The sequence below is a fragment of the Orcinus orca genome, chromosome 7 (genome assembly GCF_937001465.1).
Source record: "Orcinus orca chromosome 7, mOrcOrc1.1, whole genome shotgun sequence".
Classification (NCBI taxonomy): Eukaryota; Metazoa; Chordata; class Mammalia; order Artiodactyla; family Delphinidae; genus Orcinus; species Orcinus orca.
In genome coordinates this window covers 42,804,161-42,823,807 of record NC_064565.1, presented here as the reverse complement: position 1 = coordinate 42,823,807, position 19,647 = coordinate 42,804,161, and the positions used below count along the sequence as shown (strand labels likewise).

General features: G+C 40.2%; 1 protein-coding gene across 10 annotated transcripts in view; it reads right to left on the bottom strand.

The window, feature by feature from the left end:
* Positions 1 to 19,647, bottom strand: part of FMNL2 (formin like 2) — a 308,405-nt gene that overhangs the window by 113,756 nt on the left and 175,002 nt on the right. For all 10 annotated transcript variants that reach the window (XM_049712703.1, XM_049712705.1, XM_049712702.1 and 7 more), the window contains exon 2: positions 16,406 to 16,489. In XM_049712703.1, coding sequence (XP_049568660.1) covers positions 16,406 to 16,489 — 84 coding nt within the window. The remainder of the gene's footprint in view (positions 1 to 16,405; positions 16,490 to 19,647) is intronic.

The following is a 19,647-nucleotide window of genomic DNA, read 5'->3' as shown; positions in this document are numbered from 1 at the left end:
CTATTATTGTGTTACTCTCGATTTCCCCTTTTATGGCTGTTAGCATTTGACTTATGTATTGAGGTGCTCCTATGTTGGGTGCATAAATATTTATAATTGTTATATCGTCTTCTTGGATTGATCCCTTGATCATTATGTAGTGTCCTTCTTTGTCTGTTGTAATAGTCTTTACTTTAAAGTCTACTTTGTCTGATATGAGAATTGCTACTCCAGCTTTCTTCTGATTTCCATTGGCATGGAATATCTTTTTCCATCCCCTCACTTTCATTCTGTATGTGTCCCTAGGTCTGAAGTAGGTCTCTTGTAGACCACATATAGGTGGGTGTTGTTTTTGTATCTATTCAGCCAGTCTATGTCTTTTGGTTGGAGCATTTAATCCATTTACATTTAAGGTAATTATCGATATGTATGTTCCTATTACCATTTTCTTAATTGTTTTGGGTTTGTTTTTGTAGGTCTTTTTCTTCTCTTGTGCTTGCTGCCTATAGAAATCCCTTTAGCATTTGTTGTAAAGCTGGTTTGGTGGTGCTAAATTCTCTTAACTTTTGCTTGTCTGTAAAGGTTTTAATTTCTCCATCAAATCTGGATGAGATTCTTCTTGGGTAGAGTAATCTTGGTCATAGTTTTTTCCCTTTCATCACTTTAAATATGTCCTGCCACTCCCTTCTCGCTTGCAGAGTTTCTGCTGCAAGATCAGAACCTTATGGGGATTCCCTTGTGTGTTATTTGTTGCTTTTCCCTTGCTGCTTTTAATTTTTTTTTGTATTTAATTTTTGACAGTTTGATTAATATCTGTCTTGGCATGTTTCTCCTTGGATTTATCCTGTATGGGACTCTTCGCTTCCTGGACTTGATTGACTATCTCCTTTCCCATGTTAGGGAATTTTTCAACTATACTCTCTTCAAATATTTTCTCAGACCTTTTCTTTTTCTTTTCTCTTTCTGGGATCCCTATTATTCGAATGTTGGTGCATTTAATGTTGTCCCAGAGGTCTCTGAGACTGTCCTCAATTCTTTTCACTCTTCTTTCTTTATTCTGCTCTGTGGTAGTTATTTCTACTATTTTATCTTCCAGGTCATATATCCGTTCTTCTGCCTCAGTTTTTCTGCTATTGATTCCTTCTAGAGAATTTTTAATTTCATTTATTGTGTTGTTCATCATTGTTTGTTTGCTCTTTAGTTCTTCTAGGTCCTTGTTAAACGTTTCTTGTATTTTTTCCATTCTATGTCCAAGATATGGATTATCTTTACTATCATTACTCTGAATTCTTTTTCAGGTAGACTGCTTATTTCCTCTTCATTTGTTTGGTCTGGTGGGTTTTTACCTTGCTTCTTCATCTGCTGCATATTTCTCTGTCTTCTCATTTTGCTTAACTTACTGTGTTTGGGGTCTCCTTTTCACAGGCTGCAGGTTCATAGTTCCCATTATTTTTGGTGTCTTCCCCCAGTGGGTGAGGTTGCTTCAGTGGCTTGTGTAGTCTTCTTGGTGGAGGGGATTGGTGCCTGTGTTGTGGTGGGTGGGGCTGGATCTTGTCCTTCTGGTGGGCAGGGCCACGTCCAGTCGTGTGTTTTGGGGTGTCTGTGAACTTAGTATGACTTTAGGCAGACTCTCTGCTAATGGGTGGGCTTGTGTTCCTGTCTTGCTAGTTGTTTGGCATGGGGTGTCCAGCACTGGAGCCTGCTGGCCATTGGGTGGAGCTGGGTCTTAGTGTTGAGACGGAGATCTCTGGGAGAGCTCTTGTCATTTGATATTATGTGGGGCTGGGAGGTCTCTGGTAGTCCAATGTCCTGGACTCAGCTCTCCCACCTCGGAGGCTCAGGCTTGACACTGGCCGGAGGACCAAGACCCTGCTAGCCACATTGCTCAGAAGAAAAGGAAGAAAATAAAGGAAAAAAAAAGAACAGATAGAACCCCAAAGCAAATGGTAAAAGCAAAACTCTGACGGGTCGCCCTCCACATGGAAAAATCCTTTCTTTGTGTGAATAAAGGTGGCCTTCGAGGTCCAGGTTTAGGGAACTGTCTCCCAGTCCCAAGGACAGTCACGGCTTCGGCCAGTGGGGGCCCCCTCCAGAGCCGGGAGCCTCAGTGAGGCCACCCTCCCCTTGGGCTCTGGGGCAGCTCGGTGACGGCGGAGGGGAGAGACCCCAAGCCAGGAGTTCCAGCCTAGAGTAAGTTTTTAAAAGACAAAAAACATGTTCTACTTTTCCTTGAGTCTCAGTATGTAGATGAATACTCAGCACCCAGTCCTTAATAATGTTCAAAGAATTAAACTTCTTTTAAATGTCATATACAAGTCACTTCTCACATAAATTACGAGTAAGTTTTTAAAGTTTAAAAGTACTCAGAGAGGCTGTAAACACTCTGTACAAGGCATACACCCAGTGGATTCTGTGCTAGATATGTCAGCCAAACTACCATCATAGTGAAAGGACATTTGCTGATAAGCTTGTGTTGTACCTCTCACAGCTCTGAAACTGCCTAGTGCCTTCCATAATTATACATTTCTCATTAACTCAATCCACTAAGGCTTACATCAGCCTCCCCTCTCCCCACTGGCCACTAGGAAAGTCACTCTGCCTATACACAGGCCAGCCCTGCAGATAAGGAAAAAAACAAAGCATTGATTGGATTCCATTTAATGACCAAGGTTCAAATCTACTGCAACTCAAATTAGAAAACCAGGCCATTCATGTAATGACCTATATGGGAAAAGAATCTAAAAAAGAGTGGATATATGTATAACTGATTCACTTTGCTGTACAGCAGAAACTAACAAAACACTGTAAATCAACTATACTCAACTAAAAATTTTAAAAAAGAACAGAAAAAAAGAAAACCAGGCCTTTTTTTTTTTTTGCGGTACGTGGGCCTCTCACTGTTGTGGCCTCTCCTGTTGCGGAGCACAGGTTCAGTGGCCATGGTTCACAGGCCGAGCCGCTTCACGGCATGTGGGATCTTCCCAGACCAGGGCACGAACCCGTGCCCCCTGCATCGGCAGGCAGATTCTCAACCACTGTGCCACCAGGGAAGCCCCCAAGCCATTCTTTAAAGGAGCTTAAATGAAGGGCTGTGACAGGGAAGTGCTAGATTTGTTGGGCAAGTCACAGGACATGGAACTCTTCAGCTATGCTACAACACGGCCTTCTCTATGAGACACAGGCAGACTCAGTCTTGGTTCCTTTCTGACCAGCTGAACTGTTTCTCTGGGGCCTCCCTCCACACCCCCCTTTCCCCACCTGAATCTAATAAACTTTGTCACTGAAAGCGTTTTTGCATAAAGGTTTGGAACTGGACATTCCACTCACCTAGCACAACATTTCTGATCCTTTGCATCCTCTCTATCCATGTGTATAATTACAGGAGAAATTACTTAACTGAGGTTAATTTGGCATTGGCTGGACTTACAACAAGCATGTCATAAGCATTTCTGCTCCATAAATTCTATTTGGATAAGCAGCTCCAAAATCAAACAGAATTTCATTTAAGTTTATCTTATATCTTCATATTCTGAGGTTTAAGAAAAGAAATTATAGTGAGTCTCTGGGAAATGAATGGCTTGTGGGGGACACACTTAGTGTTGAGTTTCTTCCCTGTTTGGGAAAGTCACAGGGTCACTGGCTGTATTTCAATAGTGGATTAAGCAAAGCCACACAAACTGCTTCAACACCCTTAGGGATGAATTAGACGTCACCATCATTATACCATTACTAATGTTTCATTATTCTGCTCCTGTAATAAATTTAGATGGTGAAAATTCAAAGGGCTTTGCTTTTGTGCACATAAGCTCACTAAGCTTGATTTTTCTTCCTAGAAGCTGACAGTAGTTGGCCTTGCTTTGCCAAGGCTGAGTAAGCAAACTGTTGTCTCTAAATGAGCTCTAATTACAACCAGCATCATTGCCATTAGTGAGTACTAACTTGCAGGACTTAGCTTGGTGCTAAATGCTCTTCAGAGCTACACTGACAGGAATAATCTATGTCCTCCAAGGGTTTACCCTCTAAAATGGAGAACGCTGACAAGAGTAGATGAAGAGGAGGAAAGACAAAAATAAAATATTGCATTAATATTGTATATAGACAGAAGTGAAGTGATTTACACAATATAGCAGAGGCCAGGAAAGAGTGCATGTGTGGGAGGAGGAGGTGCCAAGACCAGAAACCAGGTTCCTAAGCAGGGAAACTGAGGTTAGCCATAACATCTCAGCTCTCACAGCAGCAACAACTTATACACACATGAAGAAAATGTACGCAAACAGAGCCAGATTCCCCCAAGGAATTGAGAGTACCAAAGTTCCCAAGGGAATGCATATTCCATGTTTCCCAAAAAGAAAAAAACAAATTCTGACACTTTGGAAAGGCTGCCAGATGACTACCCCACCTACAGAAAGTATGCATATGAAAGAAGAGGACAATGAAGAGAAAATGAAGAAAAAGTATTAAGACTCTACCTACTTATAACAATTGATGGCCAAGAAAGCACATTCAGATGGGATTCAAATTTTGTCTAACGACTACCAGAGGCAGCTAATGCCAGCTGTGCTACTATTTAGAAGGATCCCTGCGGTTATTATTGGATGAAAACATTTTGCTAGACAAGTCCCTGCCTCTGAACATCTTAAATCTTGCTATCACATTTAGGTCTCCTGTTTCCAGGCACTAACATGAAAAATATCAAGGTGAAAAAAAAACTTTTTGTTTTTGGTCGGTCATTTCATTCTTCCATTCATCCAGAACATATTATGCGAGACACCATGTAAAAAGCACAAAACGAAACTAATTCGATGCCAAAGCATTAAATCTCATCTCTGAGATACAACAGACATTTATGTAATACAAAGCAGAATATGATAAGAGCCATATGGGATCCTCTGGAAGTTCAAAGAAAGGTAAGGCTCTTTCCAACCGAGATGATCAAAGGAACTTCCCTGAAGAAACTGGCTTTTGAATTGTGTTTTGAAGGACAGGCAGCATATAGATATCCTGGGACAGTGTGAGAGGCAGGAGTCAGAGACTTCCAGATGGGGGAACATGGAAACAAAGGCAGAGAAGCACAGGGCATGTGCCAGCAACTTCAAGGCTTTAGCTGGGTTCCAGTAACACAGTTTATGAAAGGCAATGGCACAAAAGGATCTAAACAGTAAGTTGGAAAGGACAAAGGCAGATGTCAAATAATAAGCTAATGCATACAGAACAGACAACAGGGAGTCAATGAGGAGTTTTGAATAGTGGAAGAGCATACAGTTAATACCATGTAACTCCCCTTTCTCCGTTCCCAACTTTAAAAGTTGGCCATTTCTGCACTTAAGACTAGTGCAGAAAAATCAGCATGTCAGATGCATTCCACAGCCACAGTTTCTTGGAGGGCCGTGAAGCATTCTTCAGCTCTGAATATGAAATCATTTTCCTAGTCTGAGAGGAGAGGACAACTTTCCAAGTGTTCCATTACAGCTCTCAGACTGAAAATAACTTTTGATGAGACTTTTCCAAATGATTTCCTTTATTTAGACTAGCAAAAGTCTCTTCTAGTTCAACAGGTCTTTCCTAATCAAAACATCCTATAATTCATTCTTTAATATTAATTTGGCTTCTTTAATCCTATTCATAGTTCATCATTTTCCCCTATTTAAAGTGTTCTAATTGAATTTGTTGAATTTTTAAGGAAGGAAGCCATACTAATAAAGTTAAACTAAAACAGCCTTCCACAGCAAAGATGATGAGTTAAATATCCAAGTGTTAAAACAACATAAAGTAGTATTTGTATTAATTACCTAGTCGAAATTCTTGGCTACTACACCTTAATAAATAATATAAATTATTTTCTGAAAGATAGTGTCAAAGGTCAACCTCAGTCTAGCCTGTATGCCTTAAACTGGCTACATGATTCTTCATTTCCTGTAACAGCATTCCCAAGTTTACAGAAGATACTCATACAATCAAGTTTATTTCAAACAGCATCACCAAGTTGTCTGGGTCAGCTCAGGCAATTTAGCTGTTTTAAGGGGGGTTCGGGGGATCTGTAATTCCATTTGTATTACCAGGCAGGAAGGCAGGAAATGCGATGTTCATTCTGGCAAAAGATAACCTAAACTCTTCATATCAGACTGAGCCCCAGGCCTCTTGCTTTAGCTGCTAATGCCGAATAGCATTTCTGAGAGAGCATTTACATCAAGCTGCCAAAAAGGATTCCTTTAAAAAGGAATAATTCCCCCCTTGTTTAGCTAACTTTCTCCCCATTTTCTGTCCCTCTCTCAGTCCCTGTGGGATAAGCCAGCATCTTTTCTCCCCACTATAAAAATTGTATGACAAAGGGAAATTCTGGAAGAGGAAAGATGTAAACTCACTTCTGGGTTCAGACTCAATTTTCCATGTCTCCAGAGATACTAAACTCTAGAAAGCTCAACATATAGAGAGTTGGCATCTGCTCCTCTCATTGCTTCTCCAGCGTTTTAGAATCAAGAAATTGGAGGCCTGGAGTAAGTCTTAATGGAAGAGAAACTTGCTTTCTGGAGGGAAACTAAAACTTGTCTTCTTTTTAATAGCAACTAACTCAGGTTTGGCAACTTCAAGAAAAGGACAACAGTCCCTTTAAAATCTCAAGGAGATTCTGAAGAACCTAGAGGCAGGACAGGAATAAAGACGCAGAAGTACAGAATGGACTTGAGGACATGGGGAGTGGGAGAAGGGTAAGCTGGGACGAAGTGAGAGAGTGGCGTGGACATATATACACTACCAAACGTAAAATAGATAGCTAGTGGGAAGCAGCCACATGGCACAGGGAGATCAGCTCGGTGCTTTGTGTCCACCTACAGGGGTGAGATAGGGAGGGTGGGAGGGAGACGCAAGAGGGAGGAGATATGGGGATATATGTATATGTATAGCTGATTCACTTCGTTATACAGCAGAAACTAACACACCATTGTAAAGCAATTATACTCCAATAAAGATGTTAAAAAAAAAATCTCAAGGAGAAGATAACTCAGAGACAATTTTTTTTTAATTTGGCAAGAATGCATGTCCCAAAGCCAATTCATGCCTGGCTTGGCCCCCTGCTGGAACTCAGAACAGACTGATACTATCAACCATTTAGAGTCCTTTCCAGACTCCAAGTATCACAGGAGGTATCTGTTTTGGGAGAACTCAGACCCATACCCTCTCTCACTTTACTCTTTGCTTTCCCTCACCTATACAACTAAATGCTTATTCAATGAATAAATTAATGAATACATAAATAAAGGCAAGGTTTTGTTTGTTTGTTCGTTTCTTGCAGTATGCGGGCCTCTCACTGTTGTGGCCTCTCCCGTTGCGGAGCACAGGCTCTGGACACGCAGGCCCAGCGGCCATGGCTCACAGGCCCAGCCGCTCCGCGGCATGTGGGATCTTCCCGGACCGGGGCACGAACCCGTGTCCCCTGCATCGGCAGGAGGACTCTCAACCACTGCGCCACCAGGGAAGCCCAAGGCAAGTTTTAAAATTGAATACAATCTAAAACAAATGAAACTATCAGACTATCAAAATTGGTAATCATAGCAGAGACTAGCTGTTTACTAACACTTTCTTCTCTTTCCTGGGTATTCAGCTAGGCTACATTTCTCATCCTCCTTGGCAGGCCTAGCTAAAAAAAATAAGACTATAACACATGCCACTTTCAAACCTGGCCCAAAAAACTCTCCAGGTGTCCACCTGCATTTTCTTTCTTCCTTTGATTTCAAAGCTGAAACTATGTTGAAAACAGCCTCAAGTGGATCCCTGATTAATTCTGTGTAATTTAACCCCCAATGATCAACAATACCAACTTGGATTGTTATGTGAACGACAAGCTTGTTTTGTAAATCATTATGTGTCTTGGCATCTATAGTGGGTTGAATGGTGTCCCCCAACCCAAAATATTTGTCCATGTCCTAATCCCTGAACCAGTGAATGTGACCATATTTGGAAAAAAGGGTCTTTGTGGATACAATGAAGTTAAGGATCTTGAGATGAGATCACCCTGGAGTATACAGGTAGGCTCATACCCAGTGACAAGTATCCTTATAAGAGACAGAGGAGAAGGATCAGATACAAGGAGAAGAGTTTGGGAAGGCCATGCGAAGACAGAGGCAGAGACTGAAGTTATGCAGCCACAGGCCAAGGAACGCCAATAGACACCAGAAGCTGGATGAGACAGGAAGGATTCTCCCCTGGAGCCTTTGGAGGGAACACAGCCCGGCAGACAGCTTGATTCCAGACTTCTGGCCTCCAGAACTGTGACAAAACCCTTTCTGTTGTTTTAAGCCATGGAGTTTGTGGTCATTTGTTATGACAGCCCTAGGAATCTCATACAGCATCTGTTTGTTATCTATCGTTACTCTAACTTATACTGGAAGTTAATAACAGAAAAGGTATCAACATCAAGTGACTTTAAATGACAGTACTCGGCACATCTTTAATAGGATGCATTCTGAGGACACAAAGGTACAAGACATTTATCCTTCACCTAGTAACTTTAGTTAGTAATGATATTGGTAGTTGTTATTTTGAAATTTTTAACATTATAGGAAAAGACAAATAATTGATGTTAGGAATCAAATATTTCACTGAAAAAAAAAGTGATAATTATAAAATCAAAAAAATAAGTGAATTAATATTAAAAATTGATTTGGAAATATCAATTTGAACTCATAATGTTTAGACATACATTTTCAAGGTCCAGACACTTAAACTGAGACACAAATTCACCCAGCAGCTGTGACAACCTAATAATATGACAACTTCTAATACCATCCCCTGGGAAAAAGAATAGGGCTCCTTGAAGAAATGTCTTATTCTAGGTCAGGTGCAAGGAAAGTATAAGTTAAGCCTAAGAAATGATTTTTGCACCATACAAAAAGCTTGTAAGGATTAATAGGGTCATGTCAAAAGGATAGACGAGCCAGCACGAAGGAGCTCCCAAATGTTAAAATGTTGTTAATGTGAGCCCCCCCCCAAAAAAAATCTCCTATTGATTGTGACACACTGACTATGAAAATCCATGGGTTCACAATGATATTCACAAAATGAAGCTAAAGAAAACATTTGTCGCCTTTTGAGGTATCTATTAAACTAAGCCCTTACTTTGAAAAATGACAATTGAGGGAAAGAATTACAGGAATAGTTAATTCCAGGGTAAACCAGGACCAGGTGAAAGCTCTAGCTGCTGGCTTAATGTTGAAGGGAAATAAAATTAGAAAATCGGGTTTGTCTTTTTTCCTGCAACTCCTAATGAAACTGATTCAGCCAAAAATTATCAATTGGTTTTAAAACTCACTAGGTACAAGGCTGATAGGTAACGAGACGACGTATATATGATGCCAAAGTAACACTCCACAGATTCCTTTCTGCGTAAGGGAAAAACATAATTATACAACAGAGGAATCAGGTTGCCATCTGATCCTTTGACCTTTATTATCTAATGGTGAGATATCAGATATTATTTGTCTCTTATATTCCAGACAAAGACGTTCAACATCAATCTATCATATCTTTACATCTAACTTCTGGTTAACAGGAAATTCAGGAGCTCAGACACCTCTAGGAAACAATCAGGTAAATACAGGAAACAAGATTTCCTACAAAATGGCTTGCCTGGTCGCTTTACTATATGAGCATCATGAATAAAAGTCTGTTCTAGATTAAAAGAGACTTAAAGAACGTAACTGCCAGATGTAGTGTGTGATTGATTCTGGACTAGTTTGAACAAAACCAGGTGGGAAGAACATTAAGAAAACTGAGAAATATGAACCGGGAAGTAGATGATATTAAGAAATTATTACTCATTTTAATTGTGATGACTTTATTTGGATACAAGAGAAAATTCTCATTTTTATAAGATGCATAGTAAATTTTTTTCAGATAAACTAGAAAACAAAATACCAAACAAAAAATCCAACTAACGCATAGTCAAAAGGAGGATTACACAGAAGGGAAAGACCAAATATCAAAACGATAGAAGAAAAACACTAAGGGTTTGAAAGATAGAATTTCAAAACAATTAAACAGATCCCAAAACCTAACAATGATTTTAAACTAAAGAGCATTTCAACATACCACAGAACTATGGAAGTACAGTAAAAATGTAAACAACTTAACACCAAATAATATTAAATATAGTAATAGAGGAATGAATAAGGGGGAGAGGGCAGGGAGATGGCTGTCTGCTGTCCCGAGAGCTGGGAAAGCCTCAATGAAGTGAGCTGGGCTAAATGCAGAATCAAAGCCTGGAACTGGGGGATAGCGGCTAAAGGCAGATTAAATCGGGAGTCTTGGAGCAAGAGGAGAGGGGGTAGAGCAAGGCGAAGGCTACTGCTGCATCACCATCTTTTCCTTCTGCTTCTTTCCCACACTATCTATGCTATCCATACACTGCTCCAATGACTAACATGACAGCCGACACGGAAGCAGGCTACAGCCATCCTTCCCACCCTCCCTTGTTACGACTCATTTATTTCCCCTGGGGCTCCAAGGACAAGCCCTCATTAACTGAACCTGATGGTCTATAAGAAATAATTTATCAGTATCCAGTAATATTTGCTTACCTGGCAGAGAAGAGCTCTAACTGGCTCATAAAAACATGTACAGTTAATAAAACAAATCACAGAGATATATGTGTGCTCTTCAATATTTTAGGAAATTTGATTCCAGTGGCAAATTGGCTTAGTAAGTTATCCAGTAAGTAACTTTCTTGTCTTTCAGAAGAAATAGTATTAGAAAGTAAGTGAAGGGTTTAAAAATAATTATATTCTTGATGATTAAATACATTCAAATGGTCTGGGTCAGTTGTGTTGAAAAAGACAAGAGCAACTCTCACTGTACTGGAGTATCTTAGTACCACTGGCCTGGCTCAGCTCTGGCTGAGTGGCAGCAAGGGCCTTCCCCTTTCCTGACTAGGACACGTACATGCCAAGCCTTGAGAGCTGCAATCTGATCTCCCTGAAGTGCTGAACACAGGAAGCTGAGTCTAAGTGGGTATGATTTTCTGCCACCTCTTCACTCTCCCCTTTTTTGTCTTTGTTTTTAATCTCCTTCTCCCATATCATTCTATACAAGCAAAGGGAAGACACCCATCTCTCACGAGGCTACAATGCAAAGCAATAGCCAGCCATTAGGGGGCAAGGTCGAGCCGTGTCAAACCACCGCCCCCTGCAAAAAAAGACAAATTGTGCCATCACCAGCAAAGCCACAGGGGAGTTTTCTGACCCAGCTCAGGTATGCACTGCTAACATTTTGGGACGGGATTACGCACATTCGCGGAATCTACCCCCCTCAGTCTTAGTCATCTACAATGTCCTGAATTTTTGACTAACCACTTCCACTTATTCAGCTGAGGCACAGTTACGAACCAAGCCACCACCACCGCTAAGTTCTACAGACCCCATTCCCTCCATGCCAACATCACCTGAGAAACCACAGAATGAAGCCTTGGTGATAGCCCCTTACCTACTACAATTCAGGTTTCAACGGATTGTTTCTAGGTCCCTAATAATTGAAACGGCTCATGACTGGAGTTTGGAATTGGTGTTCTTGTCTAACTAACCCGGGTGGCCTTGGCACTGGCCTAGTCCTTTATGTTCTTGAACCTCCATTTCATCATCTATAAAATAAGGAGTTTAGTGAACAGGCAGGAAAGGCAAAAGGATTTCTCTGCTTTACTTCCTATGATCCAATACAGTTAAATTTTTTTTTTTGACAAGCATGCGTTAAGTATTCTTTTTGAGAAGAATTTAAAGAGTGGCTTGAAATAAATGATCTCTAACAACCCTTCCAGATATAATGATCTGAAAGTCCTAAATTCATCCAGGATCTTTGCAGCTCCCTATATGCAACCTTTATCCTTAAGTTGTGGGAAACTGCCAAGACCCCAAAGCCAACCAGTGCAGCACAGCGTCTGTGTTCAGGGAGCACTGAAAATTGAGGCAAGAGTGAGAGCAAGGGCCTTCCCTCTCTGCATAGATATAAAGACCATTGAAAGAGCCCTCTTATTGCTACACAGCTTGTGAGTTTTCATTTGCATTTGTCAAAAGAACTTAGTATTTTCAGCTTTTTACTCTCACACTGTCATTTCATCTATTATAAAATTAGCCTCGGTGTCCCCACTGAGTCCTCGAATGGATGTCCTCGTGGAACTCTGCCCACTTACTACAGCACAGAAATAAGTTCCCTGGGATACACCTCATACTGCCCAAAACCCAGCAGGGAAGCCTCTTTCTTCAGCTTCTATCTTCCCACTCAGAACAGACTTACACGGTTCTCCCATGTCTAACCTCTGAGACCCACTGGAAGCGCAGGTCATCTTTATATTTATGCAGTAATCTAGGAAAGGGCTAAAGGATACTGCTGGAATATATGATGCACCGATTTGCACAATGCCCACAGCAGATAGAAAATTTTAGTATTGTTATCTGTGCAAACTTAATTTTTGTTCACTAATAATGCTGATATATTTTATGTTCATCTTGTTCAAAAAGAAGACTTCTGAAACTTTACAGCTTCATACAAGATTTTTTTTTTAAAGTGAGGAAATCAATGTGGAGGGAAAATGTGGGCAGGAAAAATTCAATGAAGCCATGGATGAGGCTGGTAAACAAAACGTAGGCTACTAAGATACTGTATACTCGGTAAGGGAAGACCACAGATTTGGCTCCGAGCATTCTAGCAGCCAAGGGAAAAAAGGAGAAACATGACCAGTTCCATGATTCACAGTGTCCACATGATAATTTTTCATGGAACTGAAACCTGAAGTAATCTCTCCCTGTGTCATCCAACACTCTTGTTCACATACTTCTTTTTAGAATTAAATTTCTTTAATAGCCAATTTTACTTTGTACACCTTGCATATAACATATATTTTAAGATAACAGATAATGTATCTGCATTATTTGTTTTGAAAGAAATAAAATTAATATTTGTATTTAGTACGTTATTTGTGCACAAAGCAACAGGGGCCAGGGAATGGGTTGTGTGTCAGGGAGCAATGACAACACACCACGATCATCATTTTAAGACTTCACAAAAGAGAGGTTCACCTTGATGTTTTCTTGGACTGAAATCTATAGCTGTGGCTTTTCCTGACAGCATCATGCACCATGTATTCAAACCGCAAAGTATGTTTGGGGAACATATGATGACTGATTCAACAATAAATTTCCCTGAATCTTTTGAAGACAAGTTGACAATAAAAATAATCATGATTCTAATATTTAATATCTGGGCCCCTCAACCACAGCAGAAGCAGCCCTACCACTTATGAAGCACTTACTATATGCCCAGTGTTAGTCTACGTACTGTACATATATTGCCTCCAATCTTCAAAATAATTTAAGGACGTTAGCATTAACTATATTTTACAGATGAGGAAAAAAATGAAGGTAGTTAAGTAGCAAATATCTTTGTTTTTAAATTTTATATTATAAATTTTCCAAAATTCACAAAAGTTGAGATTTTACTATAATAGACCTCAACATATCTCACCAAGATTCAACAACTAAAGGTTCTTCCACATTTCCTTTATCTACCAGGTTTCTTCGATGAAGTATTTTACAACAAACTCCAGTCATATCATTTCATCCTTGCACAAGTACATGTTTCTTAAAAAGTAAGAACAGATTCTTATTTAATCCAATACCAAAACCAAAACCAACAAAGTCAAAGATAATTTCTTGGAATCATCTAATAATTCCTTGGGAGTCACAAGTCAAATATCCCCAATTTTCCCAAAAAGTCTTTTTATAGTAATTTTTGTGTAATTTTTGTCACACTAAAGAGAAATCCACACCCATTAGCAGTCACTCCCCATCCCCCCTCCCAGGCCATGGCAACCATTAATCTACTTTCCGTCTCTACAGATTTTTGTATTCTGGACATTTCATATAAATGGAATCATAAAAACAAATGTATTTTGAGTGTCTATCAGTTTAGGTACCACTGACAGATATAGATAGGTACCAAATATATATATGACATGGTCCATGTAGGTAACAGATAAACAGTCAACAAACATCAATACATTATATTTTCCATATAAATACTACATTATGAATGCTCTAAGCTCATGGTTTTTATCTTTTCCCTCACAAACATACATAGGAGAAATGATATTCATGTGTGTGACATACCAGTGGGTTACCTATATGTGACAAAAAGCCCAGTTTTCTGCTGGCCACAATTCTCACAATGACTAATGGTTAACCAAAAATGGTAGTTCACCATAATGGCAGCTTAGTGCCTGTGTTAACAACTTCCGGCTTTCTCTCCCTCTCAGGAAAGCATGCCAGAATGCAAGTCGGAGAAACAGAGATAACATGTATTTTTAAGTTTATTTTTAGTGTATCATTCACAAACTTGAGCACTTTATAAGGAAGGGAGCAAAGAGCTAGTGGTTAAGGGTACAGACCCCAGAAGGTACATATTCTCCAGATCAGACTGTGTACACCCCTTTACCACGTAACAGCTATGTGAGCTTCAGCAATGATATCTCTAAGTCTCAGTTTTCCCTGTACGTCAAATGGAGATATTAATGAGTATGACTGCTTTCGAGATTTAACACAGAACTCTTATGAAGAAAATCTGCTTATTAAATGTTGGTTACTGGCAATAATAATTATTATGATTATTTCCTTATTATTAACAAATCACACATGCCTCAGAACTGATGGAGCCACTTCCGTTTGCAGCTGTCAGCATGTGTGAAAGTGACCACCAGAAAGGAACCAATGAAGTAGCTCAATTCTCCACATCCTGGCATGTCAACATTTAAGGGCAATAATAACCTGAACATTGAGGATTTGAGAATCAGAAACATAATCAAGATAACTGACTTGTTCCTCCCTCTGCCTCAAGATCCCCGCTAGACCCCATCACTAACTCCATGAAGCTACTTATGGGCTGAGAAGAGCACAGCTGTTAGAAATGTCCATCATCAGCAGGCTTCCCTTTCTGGCATGTTGGAGATGCAAACCATCACCCAAGAAAACCTTCCTTTGCCTGAGCTCTGTGCTCCATCACAACCTGTCATACGCAGGATTTCTAACCACCCCTGGACCTCTCTCATTTGTGTGGTTATTTTCCCTTTATACTAATTACCCCTATACGCTTTGTTCACTATCATAAAATCATTTCTCTTGGCAGTAATAGGTTTAGGTAATACTCATTTAAAATTAAGTCTCAAGGAAGAAGACTGTGTCAGCAAAATTTTATTCTTTTGCATCATGGTCCTATAAGCAATAAGTTTTCTCTTCAGCTTGTATCTACTCGTGGTGCTCAATATAGCATGCAGAATGGAGTATGATGTCCCCACCACTGCTTTACTGTTTTAGTTCAGAAGCTAAAGTAAAGCAACACACAATGGGCACTTCAGAAGCTCCATGTAAACTGCAGGTATCTATTCCTTAGGGAACATGGACCATCTACCTTTGGGGAACAGAAAATGCCTCTGCTCCCCTGACGCATCTGTCCCACAGCAGAGACCAAAGGGTTGGAAGGAAATTACAACACTACCAAGAATTTTCAGGGTGGCAAGGGGTTGGGGGGACACGACCACCCTGAAGACGCTCATGGCACAAAATAAAAGAGCTAATATATAATATAGAGCCTATCTTTACTTTACAGGGTGAGACTTCTAAGCTCTAAACAATTAGCCTGTACCTGCCCAGGAGTGAAGTCCCCCCCAAAATTACTACCAATTACAATAATATACTACATACTATTTTAAAAGAATGACGTAGAGACATCCATACTGAAGAAAATATCAAGATGCAGAAGAGTATGTATGGGTATTCACATATTTTTAAAAAACAAAAACAGAAGAAAAAACTAGATGGAAATACTTCAGAGTCTTACCAGTGGGCCTCTGAAGTGTAGAATTTGGAGGGTAGGAAGAAAGAAAATGGAGAAATCCCCTTTTTATTATATATCTCTCTGAAGAGTCTAAATTTGTTATGAGTTAATGATAAAAACACCTGGGGAATTGCTATAATATGAAATAATTTTTTATCAGCCCAAGCAATGTTTCTTTATAAACAATTCACCTTCTTGCATCAGTAAACATCAATACACATGAATAAGAAAGCCAACTAAATTAGAGGACCCGCATTATTCAAGAAGCATAAACTGCTATGTAAGGTAAATAGAAAAACAGATCAGCTGAATTTGATTTGTCCACTTGACCAGAGTTACCAGAAATTTTAACTAAAAAACATTTAAAAATAAAGTAGAGAATTAAAATAATGCAAGAATAAAATGTCATTTTCTAACTCTTCCTTTGGTCATAATCAACAGGAAGGCAAATCACAAGACAGAAAATCATGCATCTCCTGAAAAAAGTCTGATATATTTAGGGAGGAAATCCGGTTCTCTTCTCTCATTATTTCTTGAAAAAAGCATCAATGTTTCTTACCTGATCACAAATCAGTTCCCACTTCTTCTCATTGTCATATTGCCGCAGTAATCTGGCTTTGTCAGGGGGTAGGTTCATAGCATTCTGTGAGAAAAAAAGAGAAGAAATATGTCACATTCCACAACAGACTGCTAATGGGTAACTCATGGGCAGACCAAAGAATGCTACTGTGGTTCTTTAATGACTTTTCAAATCCTAGCATCTGATTAACATAAACACCCTATACAAGTCATTTAAACATCAAATCGGTTGAATGGCAGGAGAGAGACTCTGAAGTCCTATGTTGGGACACTGAGGTAGTCTGCTCTGAACTACAGACTTGCATTTCAGGAAAGATAATGCCTTATTTCTTCATTTAATTGCAGGCTCCCAGTCTCCTCAACAAAAGGTCAGAGGTTATTATTGAGAAGGTATTGGCCCAGTTTTTTTTCCCAGGAGTAAGAGTCTTTCATTTTGGACAGTGGGAACTTGATTTTATTATATCCTTACCAAAATTTCCTTAGAAATCACAAATCAGTCCTGGAAAAGTCCTCAAAAGACCATATGTCCAGTTTCCTGCCCCCAGGGTGTTTTATTGTCCCTTGCTTCCCCGGCCTTCCCAAACTGGGAGCACAGATGCTCTCTTTGGCAGTCTTTCCAGTACTTCCTTTTTTTTTTTCTTTTCCTAGTAGCCCTTTCTTTTTAATGGAAATATAGTTGATGTACAATATGAGGTTAGTTTCAGTGTACTATAAAATGACTTGACGTTTGTATACATTATGAAATTATTGCCACAATAAGTCTAGCAACCATCTGTCCCTACAAAGTTATTACAGTATCGTTGACCATATTCCTTATGCTGCATATTACATCCCCATGACTTATTATATAACTGGAGGTTTGTACTCCCAATTTCTTTAATTTCTATCTATCTATCTATGTATCTATTTATTTATTTATGGCTGCATTAGGTCTTCGTTGCTGCGCGGGCTTTCTCTAGTTGCGGTGACAGGGGGCTACTCTTTGTTGCAATGCGCAGGCTTCTCATTGCAGTGTTTTCTCTTGTGGCAGAGCATGGGCTCTAGGAACACGGGCTTCAGTAGTTGAGGCACGTGGGCTCAGTAGTTGTGGCACACGGGCTTAGTTGCTCCCCAGCATGTAGGATCTTCCCAGACCGGGGTTCGAACCCGTGTCCCCAGGCGGATTCTTAACCACTGCGCCACCAGGGAAGTCCCCAATTTCTTTTCAAAGCACTACAGCCCCACCAGACACAGAACAGAAAACACCAAAACTCAATGAACAGAACCACTGATAGATAGCGTCAACTTTGACTCGCTTTGATAGACAACTATGAGTAAAAGAACAGATGAAAGTAAAGAAGAAAACAGTGCAACTGGTTTTTGTACCCTCTGTGAGATGACAGCACTCCTTCAGGACATATGTTACCATCAGCAACCTCAATTCTCAGTTTAGCTATATTGGTTTATGAAGTTGGGTTTGCAGTGAGAAATGTACCATGAGCTAAAAGATGTCTAGACATCAGTCTTCATAAAACCCTCCTCCATCAATACAGCACACCCTCTATAGTGCTGATCATGATTTTCCCAGGTACATACATATGTTATTAGTCAAATGTCCCAAATAACCAATCATACACATTTTCAAGATACTTGGCTTCGGACTGAGGTGAGATCTTTGGGCACAGAACATGGCAGAGTGAGAGAGCCCCAGAAGGAATTCTTATCTGTTCCCCTGGTCTTCCTGTAAAGCTCCCATGCTCTAAACAACTGAGGCAAGTATTCAACTAATGTCTTACATGTTTAACTGCCCTAACCCCTTATATTAACACTCTAAATCATGCCTATCTCATAATAAACAATACAGCCCCTTGCATGGGTGAATATTCGAGTAGACAAATTCAAAGGTCTTGAACTTATAATGCTCAAGCCCCTAGTTCTCTGGAGGACTTGTACTTACAGAGAAACAGCTCCCTTTGCCACCAGTACTGTCTCATGTCATCCAGTGAAACAAATTTTTTTTTGTAATAAATGTATTTATTTATTTATCTTGGCTGTGTTGGGTCTTCATTTCTGTGTGAGGGCTTTCTCTAGTTGCAGCGAGCGGGGGCCACTCTTCATCGCGGTGCGCGGGCCTCTCACTGTCGCGGCCTCTCTTGTTGCAAAGCACAGGCTCCAGACGCGCAGGCTCAGTAGCTGTGGCTCACGGGCCTAGTTGCTCCACGGCATGTGGGATCTTCCCAGACCAGGGCTCGAACCCGTGTCCCCTGCATTGGCAGGCAGATTCTCAACCACTGCGCCACCAGGGAAGCCCCAGTGAAACAAATTTAATAGAGGCAAGGGTGGGTGGGTTATTCTGACTTAATGGCAGAGAATTAACCTTTGATGATTTTGATAGATATAACTCAAGCATTTTCCCCAAAGCTCAATCTAGCATCCAGACTGGTATGCCTAAGTAGGGAGTAGATATCCCACTTACTGATTTGAATCTAATAATCTCTTCAGAATATTAATTTTTTAATAACCCACAAAGCTGACAACATACTTAGAAAATCTTTGGACCCCAGAGATTTCAATGATACTGCCAAGGCTTCTCCACAGAAATAATGTGAAATGGGAAAAAATATTTTCATACGGCCTATCTCCATGTAATACTTACTTGAACTAGAATAGAAAATAACTACTTGTATTTATTTGTAATTACAATTTTATAATGTTCAGCAACAACTCCTGGGATAAAGCAAAGGAGAATTCCATGTGTGTCTTTCTGAGGGAGCCCAACATTACTGACCACTAAATAACCAGTCTATCATTGCTTATTTGCACCCTAGAGATGGCTCATTTCCTCTTAAACTGAATTTGACGCTCATGTTAGTGCCCATGGGTGTGATTATGCATTAAATAAGAATAAGGGCTTCCCTGGTGGCGCAGTGGTTGGGAGTCCGCCTGCTGATGCAGGGGACACGGGTTCGTGCCCCGATCCAGGAAGATCCCACATGCCGCGGAGCGGCTGGGCCCGTGAGCCATGGCCGCTGAGCCTGCGCGTCCGGAGCCTGTGCTCCGCAACGGGAGAGGCCACAACAGTGAGAGGCCCGCGTACCGCAAAAAAAAAAAATTAAGAACAGTAAAATAATAAGGCAGGTAAAATGAGTTTTTCTCCAAGTCCTTATTAATCTCTCATGATATAAACGGGTAAGACAAAGAATGCCTGACCTCTTACAAGGTGCCAAGCCCTGTGTAAGACAG